This window comes from Fringilla coelebs, assembly GCF_963513975.1.
Source record: "Fringilla coelebs genome assembly, chromosome: 15".
Lineage (NCBI taxonomy): Eukaryota > Metazoa > Chordata > Aves > Passeriformes > Fringillidae > Fringilla > Fringilla coelebs.
In genome coordinates this window covers 17153439-17168443 of record NC_140041.1, presented here as the reverse complement: position 1 = coordinate 17168443, position 15005 = coordinate 17153439, and the positions used below count along the sequence as shown (strand labels likewise).

The 15005-nt window shown below is 54.6% G+C and overlaps 2 protein-coding genes across 5 annotated transcripts in view; both read left to right on the top strand.

Annotated features, from left to right (window-relative positions):
• The window catches only part of STK10 (serine/threonine kinase 10), a 39151-nt gene extending 29942 nt beyond the window's left edge, over positions 1–9209 (top strand). Inside the window, exons 10-19 of the mRNA XM_084216062.1 lie at positions 875–1005; positions 2135–2258; positions 2954–3133; positions 3957–4049; positions 4213–4342; positions 4754–4878; positions 5478–5666; positions 5938–6063; positions 6570–6683; positions 6772–9209. Of these exons, the coding sequence (XP_084072188.1) occupies positions 875–1005; positions 2135–2258; positions 2954–3133; positions 3957–4049; positions 4213–4342; positions 4754–4878; positions 5478–5666; positions 5938–6063; positions 6570–6683; positions 6772–6912 (1353 nt within the window). The 3' untranslated portion in view covers positions 6913–9209. The remainder of the gene's footprint in view (positions 1–874; positions 1006–2134; positions 2259–2953; positions 3134–3956; positions 4050–4212; positions 4343–4753; positions 4879–5477; positions 5667–5937; positions 6064–6569; positions 6684–6771) is intronic.
• A 5552-nt stretch (positions 9210–14761) lies between these two features.
• Positions 14762–15005, top strand: part of SH3PXD2B (SH3 and PX domains 2B) — a 59214-nt gene continuing 58970 nt past the window's right edge. For all 4 annotated transcript variants that reach the window (XM_084215768.1, XM_084215766.1, XM_084215767.1 and 1 more), the window contains exon 1: positions 14762–14878. In XM_084215768.1, coding sequence (XP_084071894.1) covers positions 14807–14878 — 72 coding nt within the window. In that variant the 5' untranslated portion in view covers positions 14762–14806. The remainder of the gene's footprint in view (positions 14879–15005) is intronic.

The window sequence follows — 15005 nt, the reverse complement described above, 5'->3', positions numbered from 1 at the left end:
AGACTTTATCCATAGTCCATCACTCTGCTGCTCTTCCTTAGCACACCTGATCCCAGGGAAAAGTTCATCTGGGCTTGTGCCTCTCAGTTTTCCCAACCTGCCCTACATCTGGCCTGGTTTGTGTCAGCAGGGGCTGCACAAAGACCTCCCAGGCTTCTGGGCTTTTGCTAAAGCTTCCTGCAGGCTGGGAATGCTTGACCTGGAGCTGCCAAGTCAGCAGGGCTTCGAGGAAAAGGCGAAATAACTGGAATGGTATTTGCTGAGCTCCAGGAGAAGAAATGTTGTGGCCTGAGGGGGCAGAGGGATGTGTTGCACAAGATCTTGGTCACATTGCCTGCAGGAGTGAGAGCTTCCCGGCACAGAAACGTGCCTAAAAACCTTTCTTGGCAAAACCTTCCCCACCTCCTGCTGGGAGCTGGAGAGCCAACATCCCCCAGAGCAGCCTGCAATCCCTGATGATTGGAAATGTGATGCTCTTGCACAGGAATTTCCTCCTCCTCCTCCTTCCCAGGACACCTGGAATCCTTGAGGAGGAGGACTACGATGCCACAGAGATGATTTGCTCTCTGGGTTGGTCCTTTAGAAGGGGAGAGAAGTTTTTTTTTGGGTTTTTGAGGGAGCAGGCCATGTGAGGAAGGTGAGGAATAGTCCTTGGGAGGTGGGTCAGGTTTCCTCAGGGTGGAAGTCCCGCTGCTCCATGGTTTGGTAGCCAGCCTGGATCTCCAAATTCACTGATGCTTTGAGCCCCGTGTGCTTTCCTTCTGAATGTTCCTCATGAGTAACAGAGCACTAGAATTGCTCTGGGGGCTCCAGTGCAGCTGTGGCAGCCCTGGGGAGCTGCTTCAGGGCCCCTCCTCTGCTCCCTGCCCCCCAGGACTCCCGGCTGCAGAAGAAGACCCTGAAACGCACCCGCAAGTTCGTGGTGGACGGCGTGGAGGTGAGCGTCACCACCTCCAAGATCATCAGCGAGGACGAGAAGAAGGACGAGGAAATGAGGTTCCTCAGGCAAGTGGGGCACTGGGATGGAGGAAGAGCAGGGTTTTCCTCCCTGTGAACTAACCCAGCTTGGTTGTCTTGGTCCCAGCTTGGACAGGGGAAGGAGGGATTCAGCCCAGGATGCAGCATGATTGTGACAAGGGGAGGTTTGCTGTGGCTGGCTCTGTCCTCTGGGAATGACTCAATGTGTCCCCAGGGCTGCAGATGCCTGCCTCAGTGGAAATTAGCTCGGAAATCTTCTCAAGATGTTCCTCTCTCTTTTGTTCTCAAATCTCCTCAGACTTCATTAACAGAATGGCCAAGGGAGTTGTAAACTCCTGGAGCATTATTTAATATTCATGGGTGTATCCTCCCTCCTTGATGACTCCTTTGCAGATCTTACAGCTTTCTGACTTATTCTCAGAAAGAGGAGCTGCTGTTTCTAGCACTGAAATGAAAAGGCCCTTAAAATAATTAAAATACAAATTGTTTTATTTGATGCCCAATTCCAGGCTCCCTCGTGCTGCTCTCAGGGACTCCCTGAGAGGATAATTTGTCCTAAACACTGTGTCCCTGTGGCTGCCTTATTCCTCAGCCCCAATATCAGATTTATGTAAAAGCTCATTAGCAGAGCTCGTTTACTGGTGAGCTGGATGAGGGGAGGGATGCAATGTCATCACAGATGGGTCAGAATTTGGGAAAACTGCCCTTCTTACCACCCAGGTGTGAATAAGAATGGATACAGAGCACAGAGGCCAGACCAGAGCAGTCCAGCCAGGGACCTGAGGAGCAGTGAGCACTAACCCAGCTGGCACAAGGGGTATTTGGGCTGCTGGGGGACACCAGTGCCTGCAGAACCACCTCAGGATCCTCGCCAGGGCTTGTTTGGGAAGCTGGGAATGCTAAAGGGCCTTACCTCTGGGAGCTGGGGGTTCTCCAGCACTATTCATGAGTAGCATCCTGCGGTGTCCCAGCGCCTGGAGCACATCAGGCAGCTGGGATCTCCCTCCTGCCTGTGCTCACAGCAGCCCAGAGAGCGGTGGGGTGCAGCTCCCACTCCCTGCTGGAATGCTCTGCTTGTGGATGTGCCCATCTCTGCCCGTGACATCTCTCTGAGCCTGCCTGACCCTGCATCTCTGTGTCCCCTGCCCCTCTGCAGGCGCCAGGAGCTGCGGGAGCTGCGTCTCCTGCAGAAGGAGGAGCACAGGAACCAGGCCCAGCTGAACAGCAAGCACCAGCTGCAGCAGGAGCAGATGCTGCGGCGCTTCGAGCAGGAGATGATGGTAGGAGGGCAGGGAAAGCCCCTGGGAATCAGCTGGGAACCCAGCTCCTCTGCAGGTGCCCCACACAAGGATGCTCTCTGGGTTGCAGCATCACAGGAGCCCCTCTGGGATGTGAAGCATGGATGGAGGATGGAGGTTTTGTGGGCATTAAGCACCCTGGGAAGCACTGGCAGCCTTTGCCTGGCAAGGTGTAGCAGGGAAAGGGTTGTTCTGGACTCTCTCTCTTTAATGATCTTTTCTTTTATGTCTGTTCATGGCTACTGTGAGAAACAGTTTATAGTGCTGTTGTAATTCACAGGGAAAAAAAAAAACCCTTTAAATAAGAAAGCAGCACGGCCTGAGTGTGACAGCAGGAAATCTGGCAAGGCTTTGAGTGTAAATTGGAAAAACTGGCCTCACACGCTTGGTCCCTTCTGTTGAAGTAAAATAATATTGTAGCTAATCACACAAGGGTTTGGTTTGGAAGGGACCTTAAAGATCCTCTCCTTCCATGGCATGAGGGAGTGTTGGAGCACAGAGCTCCAAACTCTGTGAGGTGCTGGCTGGAAGTTTCCCTCCTCTGTAAAGAGGCTCAACCCAAGCAGGAGCAACCCCCTGCCCCCTTTTATTTTTTTTCTCTTTTCACTTTTCCTTTTAAACTTTTGGAAGGCAGCAAAGCAGGAACCCTAACCCTCACCCTAACCCTTCCTGGGCAGGCAAAGAAGAAGTTCTACGACACGGAGCTGGAGAACCTGGAGAGGCAGCAGAAGCAGCAGATCGAGAGGATGGAGCAGGAGCACGCCCTGCGGCGGCGCGAGGAGGCCAAGCGCATCCGCCTGGAGCAGGAGCGCGACCACGGCCGCTTCCTGGAGCAGCTCAAGCAGATGAAGAAGGAGGTGGAAATTGGGGATGGGAGGGAGGGAAGGAGGGAGGGAAGATGATGTCCTGCACCTCTTTCCTCCTGGGAAGTTCAGCATTTCTCATGGCAGAACTTGAGAGGAAAGCAGTTGTTTTTTTTATGAGGAATGTCTTGCTTTTGGGTGATTTGTGAGATGGTTTTGGGTGATTCCTGAGATGCTCTTGGGTGGTTATTGAGATGCTTTTGGGTGGTTCCTGAAGGCCTTTTGGGTGGTTCCTGAGGTGGTTTTGGGTGGTTCCTGAGGTGCTCTTGGGTGATTCTTGAGGTCCTTTTGGGTGGTTCCTGTTCCTGCTCCACCTGGAGCAGGAGCACGACCACGCCCAATTCCTGGAGCAGCTCAAGCAGATGAAGAAGGAGGTGGAAATTGGAGATGGGAGGGAGGGAAGGTGATGGCCTGCACCTCTTTCCTCCTGGGAAGTTCAGCATTTCTCATGGCAGAACTTGAGAGGAAAGCAGTTGGTGTTTTATGAGGAACATCTTGCTTTTGGGTGGTTCTTGAGATGGTTTTGAGTGATTCCTGAGATGCTCTTGGGTGATTCTTGAGAACCTTTTGGATGATTCCTGAGGGCCTATTTTGGTGATTCCTGAGGTGCTTTTGGGTGATTCCTGAAGTTTTTTGGGTGATTCCTGAGGTGGTTTTGGGTGTTTCCTGGGGGCCTTTTGGGTGATCCCTGAGCTGTTTTGGGGTGATTCCTCAGGCGGTTTTAGTTTTGGGTGATTCCTGAGCCATTCAGTGACTGAGGGTAGGGTTGTTCCTGGCCTAAAGTGCCCTACAGGGAAATTTAATTTCCTCCCCACAGGTGAAGAACGAGGTGGAGAAGCTGCCACGGCAGCAGCGCAAAGGGAACCTGAAGGTGAAGATGGACGACTTCACCCAGAAAAAACAAACCATGGTGAGACTCAGGGAAGATGCCCCCAGTTCCAAGACTGAGAAATGTGCAGTAGAATAAAGTATCCCTCCTGCTGGAGGGACTGGCAGGTTCTGAAACACCAGCAGCTGCTTCCCAAGCTGCAGCAGGAGGAGAGCCCATGGTGGCACTGCTGGTTTGTTAACAGGAACAGGAGTTTTTGGCCAAGCAGAAGGAGGACCTGGAGCAGGCCATGAAGAACATCATTGCCCAGAACAAAAGAGAGATCTGTGACAAGGAGCGTGAGTGCCTCAACAAGAAGCAGCAGCTGATGAGAGGTGGGTGGCAAAGGCTGTGAGGGAGGGGAGGGAGTGCTGCAGCCGTGGCTTCATCCAGCCCTGGCTCTTCCCACGCAGCAGATGCTGTGACAGAGCTGCAAGCTGGCAGGATGGGATGTGGAAAAAGCCAGCCTTGCCAGGTCCTGTCTAAATGTTTAACAATAGTAATACTGGGTGCCTTAATCTTCAAAGTGCTTTACAAATATGAACCAATTAGGCCTCGTAACTGCAAGAAATCAGGTTCCAATATGGTTTGCAACCAGTTTCTCTTGGGAAACAGGAGGTGAATGATCACCCCCAACATCTGCTGCGCTGTTGGTGTGCACAGAAGTCTCTCGAGCTTGGGACACTTTGTGTGACCAGGATGGGAGGCCAGGGTGGGTGATCTCCTGCTCCTTCTCCTCCCCACAGACCGGGAAGCTTCCATCTGGGATCTGGAAGAGCGTCAGCAGCAGGAGAAGCACCAGCTCATCAAGCAGCAGCTGAAGGACCAGTATTTCCTCCAGAGGCACGAGCTGCTCCGGAAGCACGAGAAGGTGAAGGCTTTGCCCCTTCCCACGCTGGTGTGGGTCAGCAGAGTGTCCTTGGGTGTTTCCCTTCCAGGCTGAAAGGGGGGAAATCACCGAGGCTGTGTGTTCAACCCTATATGGGCCACTCACTTAAGAGCAGCACTCGATCCTTGTGGGTCCCTTCCAACTCAGAATATTCTATAATTCTATGAATTCTGTTGTTCTGAGGGTGGGTTGGGAGTTAAAGGGCTTGGCCATTATTAGTGAAAAAGTACCAGAGTAAAGCTGGTGTCAAGAGGGCAATGAAGCCTTCTTGGCTGGGACTTGTGCTCTGTGTCGTGTGCATTTAATGTGCAAGAAGCTGGGAATTCTGGAGGGCTTTTCTGGAAATCTGCCCCTGCCCAGGATTTGGCATGGTTGACCCCCAGAGCATGGAGTGAAGACTGGCACCTCCAGCCCCTTCTCCTCTGCTTTCCCAGCATGTTCAGCCCTTGCCATCCCCTCTTATCCCTTTGGAGTGCCACCAGCCACCTCCAGGCTGCTCCCCAATCTGCCCTCCAGCTGTGCCTGTTCTGCTCAGGGCTCTGGGGAGGCTTCGCTCCCCTCTGAGCCCCGTGTGCCTGCAGGAGAGGGAGCAGATGCAGCGCTACAACCAGCGCATGCTGGAGCAGCTGAAGGTGAGGCAGCAGCAGGAGAGGGCCCGGCTGCCCAAGATCCAGCGCAGCGAGGGCAAGACCCGCATGGCCATGTACAAGAAGAGCCTCCACATCCACTCCAGCGGCAGCGCCTCCGAGCAGAGGGAGAAGATCAAACAGGTCAGGGCCTGAAAAGGCACCAGGAGCTGAGGCTCGGCTGGGTGAGGGGGGAAAGCTGCATTTTCCCACAGTGCCCTTTCCAGGGTTTAAGTTCCTGCTGGGTTGGAGGGCTCTGTTGCGTGTGGTTTTCAGCGCTGCCTCCACCGTGACTCGTGTTGGGAAGCGACGCAAATTCCTTCTTTGCTGTGCAGCAATGGAAGCTGGGCTGGCCTCTCAGGCAGCCCCAGAGAGCAGGGCAATGCTGCCTACACATTGCTTTTCCCTCTGCCAGTTTGCTCTGCAGGAGGAGAAGAGGCAGAAGGCAGAGCGGCTGCACCAGCAGCAGAAGCACGAGTCGCAGATGAAGGACATGCAGGCGCAGTGTGAGAGCAACACCAACGAGCTCCAGCACCTCCAGGTACTCATCCCTCGTGGCTCGGTCTGCCTGAGCTGCCTGTGCAGGGCTCAGCCTCTGGAGGAGTGGCTGCAGAGCACTGTCAGGGCTTGTGTCCCCTTGCTCTTGCCTTGAGAGGTTTTGGTTGCCGTGTCTAAAGGTGGAGCTCAGAGCTCTGAATGTCTCTGCCCAAGACATTGGGTCTAAAGGTGGAGCTCAGAGCTCTGAATGTCCCTGCCCAAGACAAGTCCTGTTTGGCTGTAAGAAATAGATGTAACTAAAGCTGATAAGCCGAGAAACACTTATAATGTATTATAATTAAGAAATAATTAGCTTCTGATTGTAACAGCGTAAATTATGACACCTGCATTGTCTCACCCTTCACGTGAGACTGGAAATGGAGTAAAAGCTTTTCAAACACCTCTCAGTTACCCCATCCCTAAGTCAGAAAAGAGCTTAACCCAGCATTTGACCGTTGGATGCACAGTTCCAGCTGCTGATGGGTGTTGTGTTTGCTGATGTGGTTTTAGAATGAGAAGTGTCACCTCCTGATCGAGCACGAAACCCAGAAGCTGAAGTCCCTGGATGAGAACCACAACCAGCACATGAAGGAGTGGAGGGACAAGCTGAGACCACGGAAGAAGGTGGGGCTGTGAGCAGGGTGGAGGGGACGGTGCCCAGAGCTCCAGAACCATCTCAAACCCAGCTCTTGTGTTGTTCTCTTTGCTCAAGGCCCTGGAGGACGAGCTGAACCAGAAGAAGCGCGAGCAGGAGATGTTCTTCAAGCTGAGCGAGGAGGCCGACGGCCAGGTGCCGGTGTCACCGAGCAAACACGCCAAGTTCGTCCCCTTCAGCTCCTCAGAGAGCTTGTAACGCCTGGCAGGCCACCAGCTGGGACTGGCCGTGTCCTCCTGGGCTGCAGGGGGCAGCTTGGACTGGGAAGAGCCTCTCAGCAGCCCCTTGTCACCACAGCACCCTCCTGTCCCCGCGCTCTGCCTGGGATCAAGGTGGCCTCTGGCTGAGGGATGCTGGCTGGAGCTTGGGGTGCCTCTCCCAGGAGCTCCGGGCTGGGAGCTGGGCTGGAGCCTCTCTGGATTGTACTTGCACTGATGGCTGGATGCTCCCTGGGTGAGCCTGGTGCTCACTGGGTTTGTCAGCTCAGACTGGAGCAGCCACCACTCTGATCAGGAGAAGCAGCCCCCCAGGGCAGGGCTGTCACCTCCCTCTCCCCCCTGGCTGCTCCTGTCCCAGTCCTGTCTAAGGCCTGGCCTGGGGCACAGCACCTCTGGCTTTGTCTTTCACTCACTTGGCCTTACTCCTCTCCACTGTGGCCCTTTTATTGCCACAGAGGGACAGAGATTTGGGGTTTTTTTTGCCTAGGGAGGGCTGGGTTTTTCTTTGCTCCTGCTCCCCACGCAGCCTGTGCAGAGAGGGGCTGGATGCCCTCCCAGAGATGATTCTGCTCTTCCTTTGCTGTGCCCAGAGGCACCACAGCCCCTCTGGCACCAGCTCTGTTGTCAGAGGCTGGGTCTGGGCTGATTGCACTGCCCAGCTGGCTGCAGGTGCAGAGGGGACACTGGGGACAGGGTGACACGGTGGAGTGACCGTCACTGTCACGAGCCTTGGGGAGGAGTGGGGGGTGAGGGATGTTTCTGCAGAGCTCTCATGATCACACAGGTGCTTGAGGCTGGTTTTTAAGTCTTTCCTGTGTGGGGCCATGTGGGTCAGGCAGCCTGGCCAGCGGGGGATGGCTGCAGGGCATCATTTGTGGGGAGCAGTGGGACAAAAAGAGGAGATGCAAACGGGACCTGTTGCTCCCAGCACCTCCTTGTCCGCTGATGTCTCGTGTCCCTGTGATGTGCCACAGCTCTTTGGATGGTTCTCCTGGCTGGGAGTCGTGGCAGAGGGGCAGAGCAGGTCCTCTGTCCTTTCTGTCCCCTCCTGCTGCACAAGGCAGGGTTTGGCTGAGCTGCTGGGTGGGACTGGGAGCACAGAGCTGGGGAGGGGTCAGGGACCTCACTGGTAGCACCTTCTTCTTTACACAACCCAAAGGTGTAAGGCAGCACTTAAGTTTTTTTTCTGGACAACATTGTTTGTTTTAGACCTGTTTCATTAGCAAGAAAATAAAATATTTCTTCTTAAAAAAAAATATATATATAAGAAAAAAGTTGTTATTTTCAAGTCCCCTCTGTTGATTTACTGGCATTTCAGGGAAAGGTGGAATGTGATGTGCCTCACTTCTAGGTACTGGGCTGAAGGAGGCAGCCCCCAGGTCTTTAACTCTGGGTCTGGGGAGTGCATTTCCTACCCTTTCAGAGCCCCTAACGCATATTTATAAACTTCCTGCAGGCTAGCAAGGCTCTGTCTCTTTGGGCCATTCCAGGTTACCTCTGATTTCACAGCAGAGATGTCTCTGTTAATGAACACAGGAAGGGTTCCTGCCCGTCTCCAAAATGTGGATTGTGCCTTCCAGATGTGGTAACACCTGGCTGGGAGCTGATGGAAGGGTGATGAATGCCAGGGGTTGTTCCTAAATGGGACAAGGGCTGACTGGGGACTCCTCATCCCCTTGGGAGTGTGTTGGAGCAGCCCCAGTGGTTCTGGTTCTGGTTCTGGGGCTGTTTCTGTGTGCCAGGATCAGAGCCCAGCGCCCGGGGGCCCTGCAGGAGCTGTCCTGCAGCAGCACACTGTCACCCCCCCAGACAGCAGCGTCCCTCCTGCACACCCTGCAGCCCTGAGGAAGGGTTTTCTGGGGGCTCTCTGAGCTGGTGCACTGCCCCCATGGGAAAGCAGCTGCCCCTTCCTGCAGCCCAGCTGGTTCTCAGCCTGGAGAGAGCATCACAGCCTCGCTGACAGGGGCAGGAGTGGCTCTGTGCCCCATTTCTGCATTCTGTGTGCTCTCCCTGGCTGTGCCAGGCTACAGCACCCCGTCCCTCACCTAGAAGGGGGGCACATCATCTCACTGGCATATTTACAGCAGGGTTATCATTCTCCCTCCTTTCAAAAGAGGATTTTTTTGTTGTTCCCTGTTCAGAAGGAACCACAATTAAACCCAGCTTGCTTTTCGGAGGGGGTGGGACACGATTTTAAAAATTGTCACTTCGAATAAAAAGGGTTTTTTTAAAATATTTTGTAAAATATCTTCAGTGGGGCCACCACCATGATGTAAAGACCTCTCTAATAAAGTAACAAACTGAGAAACCTGGCCGTGGCTCTGATTTTGTGCCAGCTGTGACCTCAGCTCAGCTTTGCTTCTGTCCTGGGTTTTGCTGACTTGGAAAAACTCCTGGCATTTGAACTTTGCCAGGGTGAATAAAGGCGATCTGCAGCCTCTGCTGCTGCTCAGGGGCAGGGACCCCGTGGGCACCGAGCTGGGGGAAGCGGCCGCTCCCTGGGCGAGTTCCGTGCGTGTTCCGGCGGTGCTGGGCTGACGCTGCTCGGTGAGGAGCGAGTACTGCACCCAGAGCAAAGCGTTCCTGCAGGCTCCTCTTCCTTTCCATTAACGGGAATCTCTCACAAACACTCCAGTTCCCTTCAGTTCTCCCACGGAGATGCCTCCCGGTCCCTTCCCATGCTCTCCTCTGCTCAGGAGGAGAAAAAAAAAAATCGTGTTTTACCCTATGGGTGCAGGGGGAGATCTCTGCCTCATCCCCTGGGCTGCTCAGGAAAGCTCCCACCACAGAACCCCAACGCCCTTGGTGTCACCATGGCATTTTCTGAAAAACCCTCTTTGCCCAGGATTTCCTTCTCAGCTTCCCAGGAGAAATGAAAACAATAATTATCTGATTGTTTGCTGCTTTGGAGTGTGGCTTGGACATTGTTTACCAACAGGTGAATGCTTGATTGGTTCCATGTGAATTGTTTTTATTTAATGACCAGTCATGACCCAGCTGTGCTGAGGCTCTGAGGAGTCAACAGGTTTTTATTATTCATTCTCATGAAGCCTTCTGATGTCTCCTTTCTCTTTCTTTAGTATAGTTTCAGTATAACATTCTTTAATATCATATCACATCATAAAATAATAAAAATAAATCAGCCTTCTGAGAAGCTGGAGTCAGATTCTCATCTCTCACCTCGTCCTGGGGACCCTCACAAACACCACACCCTTTGTTCCCTGCTCGCAACTTTTCACTGCTGCTTTCATTGACTCCTCTCAAGGACACAGCACATTAAATTAGGGCAGCTGTGACCCCAGCCCATGGAGCTGCTGTGGGTTTACCCTCAATTTTGGAAGGTTGTGCCAGAAGCTGCCAATCTAACCTTGGATTTCCTGCAGGAATGGCCTGGCTGGCAGTGTCCACCCCAGGTAAGAGCAGGACCTGAGTTCAGGGGAGGTGCTGAAAAGGAGATGGAATTGGGAGTGGGAGGTGGTGCTGGTGAGGCTTTAAATGAGCAGAGGGAGGAGGACGAGCAAAGCCTGAGGGTTCCTGTCTCCTTAATCCACAAGATGGCAAGGAACAGAGTAGCTGAGGACATGTAATTAATCATTTTGTTTATGTACAGCAGGACTGCACCGGTCTCAGCGTATCCCAGGGCAGCAGGAGATCTCCTGGGAATATTTAACTTCATCTGCATGTCCTTGGCAGTGCCTGAGGGGAGCTTCAACCACGAGGATTTAACATATATATAAATATATCTATAAGTACTGTATACTCCAGAAATAACTGTTCACTACCATTTCATCCGGGTGCTAGGCTGAAAACAGGGCGAAAGTAAAAATATTTCTTCATTTTTGAAACCAGAGCTGACAGCCCTGAGCAGTCCCTGGCTCTGCAGCAGCTGCAGCATTCCCTGTGGGTCAGCTCTCCTCACATCTGGGCTCCAAACTCCTCTGGGCTGCCCAAGGGCTTTGGCAGCTGCTGATGCTGGAATTCTCTGGGGGAAGAAAAGGAGGGCAGGCAGGGAGGGTCTTGGGGCTTGTGCCGGAGTGCTCTGCTCCCACGGCTGCATCCCTGCTCCCTTGTTCTCTGCAGGATCCTTGGGAGTCCTCTGCCCCCTCTGGAGCCAAACGCTGCTCCAGCGGCCACTGCTTTATTCTCCAAATAAACTCCCAAGCCTCCCGGAGGTGTCGGCCCTGCCTCGCTGCTGGTGTTTGCTCTCCTGCCTGGGCTGGGGCTGCATTTTGGGGTCGTTTTGCCCTGGCAGCCCATCCCGCACTGCCCCGGACCCGACTGCAGGCTGGCAGGAGCTGGATGCTCGCTGCTCTTCCTCTCGCTCACTAGATGGCATCACCCTGGAGCTCCTGAGGGCTCTCCGGCTCTTTCCCCTGCATTTGGCACTCTCTGTGACATCCCTTCTGCCAGATCTCCGCCTCTCCCCGGGGTTTCAGCGTTTTCCCAGCGTGGCGCTCAGGAGTTTCCCTGTGCTCCCCCATCTGAGGGCTCAGCATCCCCCGGGTGGGTTCTGCCCTCCCTGGGCAGGGTGGGTGCTGCCTGCTGCCAGCCTGGCTCTCATGGGTGGCACCTAAACCCTGCAATTCAGGGGTCACAGCAGTGGGAAATCATTCCTGCTGACAGCTGAGGGTCAGAGAGATCCAGCCCTGCTGTGAGATGGGAAATCTCTGCTGGGCTGGGCTCCAGCGGCAGGGATGTGTCCTCTGTGGGGGCAGGAGCATCATCTTGGACTGATTTTTGTGAGGTGGCTCAGGGAGGGTGGATGGATGGATGGATGGATGGATGGATGGATGGATGGATGGATGGATGGATGGATGGATGGATGATGGATGGATGGATGGATGGATGGATGGATGGATGGATGGATGCATTTGTTCTGTACACAGGGAGGACCAGGACATGCAGGACCTGGCACAACCTCCCCGCTCTGAAATAGAGCAGCAGCAGCAGCAGCAGCAGCAGCAGGCTCCCCATGCCAGGGGGGCTGCAGTCACTGCTCCCTCTGCACTCAGGGCTGATGGTGGGCACTGCCTTCTCATTCCACTCCCTCCTGAGAGGAACAGTGGGTTTGTCTTTCCAACCAGCTGTGGGGCTGCTGGTGGATAAAACCAGCACTGGGAGAGAAAAGAAACAATGGGAAGGGTTCCACTGATTGGTGAATGGAAAAAGAGATTTGCTTTTACAAATGAACTTTAGGTTTGCTGATAAACGAAATTAGACATTGAGAGGTGAAAGGAACAACGGGGAAGAAAAATCCCTGAACTCTGTTAGAATTAGAAATGAAAAGGGAGGGTTGTACGTTAGAGGGGAATCTTTAGTATCAGGTGTTTTGGGAAGTCTGAACCCCTCAAGTACCTCAGCCAATGGGGAAAGAGAGAAGGGAAATGTGACTGGAAATTGGGATAAAAAGGAGGCTGTGTCCTCAAAAAATCTGAGACACCAGGGGAATGCCCCATGCCTGTCCCTTTATTGGAATAGAGCCAGAGAGGCTCCTCTGTCTCCTCTTTGGACATAAACCTCTGGTGTTTGTGGATTCATTTTCCTAACCCTCCCTGACACCAGGCAGACCTCAGGGACTGCCCAGCTGTGCCCAAACAGCTGGAGCCCCCTTACAGCTGTGCAGAAACCCATTTGTCCATCCGAGCTGAGGGATGGTTTTTCAGAAGTCCTTTGCCCTCTCGTTTTAAATTGCTCAGCTGATCCTGACAAGCAGGAGGGAAGAGTGCACAAGCCTGACTCTTGTGCAGGTCATGACCTCTCCTGTGTAGTTATTTCAGCACAGTTATTTTATTTGATTTGGCTCCATGAAGCTTCAGCCTGTGGTTAGGGCAGCAGGGGACGAATGTTTATCCTGAGACTCCCCTCAGCTGCACCTGCACCACCCTTTTTGTGGGATGTGCTGCTGCCACATCTCGGCTGTCCTGCAGCAGCATCCCCAGAGGCTGTGGGTGAGCACAGGACTCCCAAAGCCCTCATTTGGGCTCCCTTGCAAATCCTTGGCAGATTCCTGGAGCAATGACCAGGGCTCAGCAGAGCCCCAGGCAGGCTCTGCCTCTCCACAGTCGATTCCAGCGTTTCTCCCAGGGGAGGTGGTCTGGTCAGCATGCAAAGCCACTCCCCACTCCTCTCTACAGCCCTCATTAGACTTGTTAATTAAGCACAGGAGCCATTTTGCAGCCTGAGCTGAGATTCTCTCCAAGCCCTGCTGTTTCCTGGGTGCTCATGAGCTGTGAGGAGCGATGGAATCCCCTCAGCACGTCAGGGGAGAAGACAATGCTGATGCTGAAATGCTTCTCTGCCTTAACTCTTCTTTTCAGCATGTGAAGACCAGAAATGGTTTCATTCCTCTCTCAAGCAACTTTCTCCCATTGCTCCACATCTCAGTGTACACTCCCTCTCTTAGCAGCTCCTTTGGGTGTTTTCCTCTCCATCCTCTGGAGGATTCGTGCATGTCTCAGGGCTTTTAAACTGGTAAAACTTCCTCTGCTCCAGCCTGGACACTCCACAGGACACCAGGAGCTACAGGTTCAGATGTTGGTGCTGCCCCAGGCTCTTCCTGAGCACTTCCAGCCCCAGCATCCCACATGAATGTCACAACGACAGAAGGAAGGGAGGGTTCCACAGCTCATCTCCTCCTCAGAGCACATCTCACTGAGCAGTGGTGGCTGGGGGTGATGTGCAGTAACCCAGCGCTGTGTCTGCACCCCAGCAGGCACCAGGGAGGTGACCAGTGGCCTGATGTCCCCTCCAGACAGCCCAGCAATCCTTCTGCAGCCACCTCTGCAGGGGCTGGGGGCTTTGCTGAGGGGGAGGAGGATGAAGACGAGCCCTTGGGGAGGGGCAATAAAGCCCTGGCAAACTGCCTGCACCTCCATTAATTCTCTGGGGTGGCTGTAGCAAAGTTAAGAGTATTAAAAAGAGCCACATTTAAGGAGCCGCTAAGGAGTGAGATGAGTTGTTTATGATTAAAATAAATTCATATGAAAACTAATGACCTGCCAGTGTAAGCCTTGAGTAACTTTATAATGTAATTAAAAGCCCAACGGGGGAGAGAGCTGTGGTTATGCCACGTGTTGAGGAGCTGCTGGGAGCACGGAGGCCACGGGTAAGTGCTGATGCAGAGAAGCTTCTAGGCACTGCCCCGGCTCCTCTCTTGGCACAAGAGCACAGCTGGGCACACAGGAGGGGCTGCCAGGAGGAGAGGCGGGTGCAGGGGGACAGCTCCTGGCTCCTGGGATAGAATCATGGACTGGTTTGGGTTGGAAGGGAGCTTAAAGACCATCCCATTCCATGGGCAGGGACACCTTCCACGACCCCAGGTTGCTCCAGCCTGGCCTTGGACACTGCCAGGGATGGAACTTCCCTGGACAACCTGTGCCGGGCCTCGCCACGCTCACGGTGAAGAAGAATTCCTCCCCGATCTCTAATCTCAGCCTGCTCTCAGCCTGGAGCCATTCCCTGCTCCTGTCACTGCTCGCCCTGTGAGCAGCCCCCCGCGCAGGAATGCGGCTTGTCCCGGGCAGGACGGCTCTGACCTGACCAGGACAGACCTTCCCCGCTCATTCCCTGCTCCCGGAGGGACGGGGCTGCCTGCGGGCACTGCCGCGACGGGACGAGAGCAGAACGGCGCTCAGCCAAGGGGGACAAACGGGACGCGTTCCCGGGCGGGGCACGGAGCGGGCAGGCCGGGGCCGGCCGGCCCTTTAAGCGGGCGGCGGTGGGGCCGCCCCGCCGGCCGGGATAGGCCGGGCCGGGCCGGGGCCGCCTCCCGCCCCCGGAGCGGGCGGCGCGGGGAGGCTCGGCCGCGCTGCAGCCTCCGGTGCCGGCGGCGAGCGCCAGAGCGTCCCCGCTCCCCGAGGGGCACGGCAGCGGCGATGCCCAGGCGGAGCATCGCCGAGGTGAAGGTGCTGGACGTGCAGAAGCGGCGCATCCCCAACAAGCACTATGTGAGTGCCCCGGCCCGGCCCTGGGCGAACAAAGGCCGGGCGCTGCCGGCCCCGCTCCCGCGCGGAGCTCCGGGAAGGGAGGACGGAGGAGGAGAAAGAGAAAGAGGGCGGCAGCGCTGCCGGGGGT